The 4945-nt window shown below is 39.0% G+C and overlaps 1 protein-coding gene across 2 annotated transcripts; it reads right to left on the bottom strand.

Moving 5' to 3' along the window:
• Positions 1 to 506: 506 nt before the first annotated feature.
• Positions 507 to 4688, bottom strand: LOC141391890 (uncharacterized). Of its 2 annotated transcripts, none has more exons than XM_073964578.1 (4): positions 4417 to 4688; positions 4252 to 4354; positions 3242 to 4184; positions 507 to 1063 (listed from the first exon to the last, which is right to left on the bottom strand). In XM_073964578.1, the coding sequence occupies exons 1-4, from the start codon at positions 4545 to 4547 to the stop codon at positions 621 to 623; spliced, it is 1620 nt and encodes a 539-aa protein (XP_073820679.1). In that variant the 5' UTR covers positions 4548 to 4688; the 3' UTR covers positions 507 to 620. The 2 variants fall into 2 exon arrangements, with proteins under 2 accessions (XP_073820679.1, XP_073820680.1); XM_073964579.1 differs by having other exon boundaries at positions 4421 to 4688.
• Between the last annotated feature and the right edge of the window lie 257 nt (positions 4689 to 4945).

Here is a 4945-nt window from a genome sequence, read left to right as displayed (position 1 = left end):
TACAATGGTACGAGTTTTTTCAGGGTCAAGTCCACACTTCCTGAGAAAAAGGCACGAAAGGTGTAAAAACCCCTATGTCACCATGTGTGGTGGCTGGAGCGCACGATATCTTTCGAACGGATCAACCGATTTGGTCCAAAATTTGGCCTTTGTAATATTTTGTGACCAACTGAAGTTACTGGTGGGCGCAATATCTATCGAAAGGAATGACTCCCAAAAATAAGATTCACTTTCAATATAACCTATGTCTGTTCGTTCCTTCAACTACATCCTCCGCTACACTTTTGAGCTTTAATCCAAATCTGTTTTTTGTCGGCAAGTTCTACATCCAAAACGGACCACAAAATCTGAAAACATCCTAAATAAATATTTATTGGGGAAAAGAATTTTGTTTGCCTAGCCGGCAGTAGATTCGATATTGTCAATGGATAAAAGTTTCAATTCGCCCAGACTGAGGGTATATGTCTTCTGTTGGCAATGCCGACTGATACTATTAACTCAGTAAATTTATTTTACTTTGGATTTTCATTTTATTTTATTCTTTTGTTTTTGGTTAATTTAAACAAATTTCTATTTTCGATTCGATTTTACATTTTGTCATTATTCTCCCATTCTTTGCTCTATTTGCGTCCCTCCTCACAATCACTGACAACGACATCACCATAACATGGCGGTGGTGTTTCAGGTCGTGGTGCTGATGGTGAAAAATGGCTTGATTCCGCACCATTGGCATCCGTTGAATTCTGCCTATCTGTTGTAAAATGTTGACTTAGGCGATTATTAAATAAATTGCTACGGCTTAAACGTCTTATCAACGTGGCTGTATTTTGATTAATCGTTCGATAATATTGACGACGTGCCGGACGTCCAAATAAGCGTGAGATGAAATTTTCAGCCACTGGACCTTCATATCGTACAACTGGAGCACGTTGATGGGGAGGATGTGACGGTGTGCCGCGTCGCCTAGGTTGTCGTCGCACTTGTGGGGGTAATTGTTGTCTAGCTAATGGTTGTTGTCCATTCAAGTCGCCAGATCCGGAATGTATTATTTCGCTTAGGTGATCTGGAAAGGGAAAAACAATATTGAATAAAAGAATAAAGTACAACAACAAGTGATCAACGGCTATTGTCGGGACGAGGCCTATTATGTGCTACCCTACACCACTACCTCTGTGCATAAGCTTTTTACTGGTAAATATTTTTTTTAGGGAGATACCAAATGACTTTAGGCGAACTGAAACAAAATAATCAATATTTAATTTTATATTTGACCACTTTCTACATCTACTAGATACTAATTTGCTGGTTTTGTTGATTACCATTTTACATGTCTTTAATAAACCAAATAGAAGAAGAGGTATTTGTCATTAAAGTAAAATGCTTAGCGCATTTGCATAACTCCGATATTTTACCATATATGTCACTAAAATGGCTGGTAACAAAGAAAGCTATCGAAAGGAATGAATCCCAAAATTAGATTCCTTCTCATGATATGTTGGCCCATTCCTGCAGGTCTTTTCTATGAAAAAGTTTAACACTTTTGTGCTTTACTCGAAATCAAAATTTATGAAGAGAACTTCCGTCCGCAATCGTTCATATGAATATCTCAGAAGTTTCAAAAAGCCCATTGTTTTAGTCGGCATGTTCTTACTTCCTTCCTTAAAAATGACACACAACTCCGAAAACCCCCTAAATACATTATTTTGGGGAAAGGAATTTCGATTGTGTAGCCGGTATATCTCTGTCAGCAGAGCCGACTGATACTTTGTTACTTCTTATTTGTGATCCATATAACAGCACGGGTACAAATGTGCCAAAACAGACTAATTTCTTGTATGACCTCAAGTATTTATTGCAGATTTCGGACAAGTGTCCTTGACAGTGGTCACTGGCATTTTATTGTGGATTTTGAGGTCGATTTCGTAGCTTTGACATAGTTTTGGCAGTTAGATGATACACTATTGGAAGGATAAATGCTGGCTGAGAAAATTGAGAGCTCGGCATCCTGCATCGTGAACGAGGACGCGCCCACCAGAATTAGAGGAGAATGCCATAGTTCGCCCGACAAATCCATCGTGTCACCTGGTCTGACGAATGAGGTAACTTGGCAACCCGTCATATCCCTTGGGTCGGACCATCTCTCTATCCTCATCTCCATCAACAGGCCACCCGTCTCCATAACCTCTGAACACCGTACTTTCGTTAACCATGGGAAAGGTAACTGCCACTGTTTCAGGGAATTTACTAACCAACGCTTCAGAGAACTGTCCAATCCCTATGATGTTAGGGTAGCAGAGATGAATTTCCGAGACATCGCCAAAGTTGCAGCCGTCCACCATATTCTTGCTGGTCGAAGTCCTGAAATAAGACCCAATTTTCCAACAGAAGCGACGGGAATAGCAAATGAGCGTGATGAGGTTCGACATACGAACCCTAGTGTCAGAGAATTGACAGTGGAAGTCAATAGGTTAGCCGGTGAACATAAGCGAAAAAAGTGGCTAGAGCATCTGAAATGCTGCAACAATGGAACCAATTCTGGTAAATTATAGACAACCATTAAGGCGCTATCGAAACTTCGTAAGAAAGATGACCGGCGTGATAATGACCGATCTGAGGGGATGCGCGGTTTGTTTTTGGGCAAGGATGCCAGCAAAGGTGAATCATACAGCCGACCTCACGTACATATATCACCAGCACCAAAAATAATTGAGGCGTTACTCCTATGCTTCATCAGAGCGTTTTATCCAGTTGCAGATCATCAATATGGGTTCCGGAAGTAGCATAGTACCACTACAGCACTTCACGCCATTTCCACATATGTTAGGCGAGGACTCAACCTGGACATACCGTGTCACAGAACAGTTATATTAACATGGGATCTGACCAAAGCTAGTATCAGGCATCAGCTGTTCGAGGATGTCGAGAATACTACCGGCCTTGACTGAAACCCTGGCTCACCAACTATTTGCGTTGTCACCATTCATACGTGGAATTCCGAAAGAAAGAGTTCAAACACCGTAACTATATGTTTTACAACTTGTGTCTCTTCAAGGGTAATTGGTAGCCTTTGGGAGTTGTTGCAATAACTTTTTGGTTTATCTAGTCTTCTTCAATTTGCCGGTTCGCCTTTGCAAAAGGCGATCGATCAAAACCTCTCTCTGTTTGGTATCTTTCGTCCCTTTCCTTGGATAATCATTTTAGATTTGTATGCTTAAAACAAAACTCTTAACAAATTCCTTACCTTTTCGTTTCGATTCACAGCAATTTTTCACACACAAAGCACAGGTGAGAATGCAAATGACCAGCGTTATGCCACAAGCTGAGCCCAGAAAGAAAGCAAATTTCGTTTCACTCGAAACAAATGAATCCATGGAGCGTTTTTCATGCCAGGCTGTATTCAGATTTACCAAACATTGGCGATAATTATGGCACAACTTATACTTGTCGGTGTCACACAGAACAGCATCGGGAGCAAAGCGTAACCACTCATTATTGGCCAGATGCGCAGCTGTATCATCATCCTCCTCAAAATGAATATCTCGATCACCATCGTCGTCATCAATTTCTTCTTCACTTTCAAAATTTAAACGCCATTGTTTGAATATATTTGTAGCTTCAGATACGGTTTCAGGTTGATCCAACATTACCATTTTTTGAAATTTTTCCACACCAAGGCTAAGAGTTCTTGGTATTGAAATACATTCATCGATGTCAACAGTTATGCCAGGTTTTTGGGCTTTCAATTCATCGATTTTACTTTGGATCTCTGCATTGCATTTGAAAACATTATGTGACAATTTCAGTTTTGACAAATTTCTCAGTTTTTCGAAATCTTCCACACGCCAGGTATTCAGAAGATTTTTACTTAAATCCAATTCGGTGAGATTGGGTAAATCATCCAACATTGTTGCTGGTATAAAACTTAATTGGGAATTTCTAAGACTTAATATTCTCAAGGAGGAACTCTTCAGCAAAGGTTTATGGGAAATCGACATAAATTTGTTGCCCTCCAAATTCAGATTTTCCAAGTGGCGGTTTCTTTCAAATAACCTCTCGTCGAGATATTCCAAACGGTTATATGAAAGATCCAAATCGCTTAGACGTCTCATATGTGAAAAACTATCCAAGTCCAAATTTTGTATGGCATTATGGGATAGGTTCAGGTAGCGTAGGTGGTTATATTTCTAAAGAGGAGAACAAATTCCATTATTAACCACAAGACCAAACGACGACTATATTACTCATAACTACCTTAAAAGCGGCATTATCAATGACAGTGATATCATTGTAACTTAAGTCCAAAATTTGTACAAATTTAGATAGCTCCACATCGGCACTTATAAGCTTTTTGCCACTGTAAAACAAATAGTTAAATTAAAAATATCCACTTGAAAAAAGTTTTTTTCCAGAGCTCACCTACATTGTGCCCTGTTTAGCTGCAAATATACATCACAACTGCAAAATCTTGGACAGACGAAAGTGGTCTCCGCAATCGAAGTTATTAGACCCAAAAGACACAGAAATTTTATTACGCTTATTGGTAACATAATCCGTAATTCACATTGTTAACCGCTGGAGGGTTTATCCGAAATTATTGGAGGTCTTCTCCCAAGTGAAAAGTGTTGTTAATTGACGCAATGTTTTCTTTATTCGTTTTCGATGTTGTCTTTTTGAACTATCAAATATGACTAAGAAACAATGACGAAGATTGGAACAAGTGCTTCAAGTGGTTTTCCTTATCAGTTTAGCACTGATATTGCGATAACAATGTTGTGAAGGTGTACACCCTACAATAGCTTAATAAGTATTATTGTTATAACAATAACTAACTGAAATTTAATGAATTGAAATTGAAAACAAGTAAAAAAGTATCAGTCGGCTTTGCCCTCAGCCTGCGTGAATTGAAATACTTTTTTCCCAAAAAAACCTATGTATTTTGGGCGTA

The sequence above is a fragment of the Musca autumnalis genome, unplaced genomic scaffold (genome assembly GCF_047663935.1).
Source record: "Musca autumnalis isolate F117 unplaced genomic scaffold, ASM4766393v1 scaffold_2, whole genome shotgun sequence".
In the NCBI taxonomy this organism is placed as follows: domain Eukaryota; kingdom Metazoa; phylum Arthropoda; class Insecta; order Diptera; family Muscidae; genus Musca; species Musca autumnalis.
Note: the sequence above shows the minus strand (reverse complement) of the source record. Positions and strands in the feature narration are given on the sequence as shown.

Excerpts from the sequence above, each read along its gene's own strand:
- LOC141391890 (XM_073964578.1), bottom strand. The coding sequence starts at position 4,547 with ATGTTACCAATAAGCGTAATAAAATTTCTGTGTCTTTTGGGTCTAATA. Across the intron at positions 4,185-4,251 it reads TTGATAATGCCGCTTTTAAG|AAATATAACCACCTACGCTA; the intron begins GTAGTTATGAGT and ends TCTCCTCTTTAG. Across the intron at positions 1,064-3,241 it reads CTGTGAATCGAAACGAAAAG|ATCACCTAAGCGAAATAATA; the intron begins GTAAGGAATTTG and ends TTCCCTTTCCAG.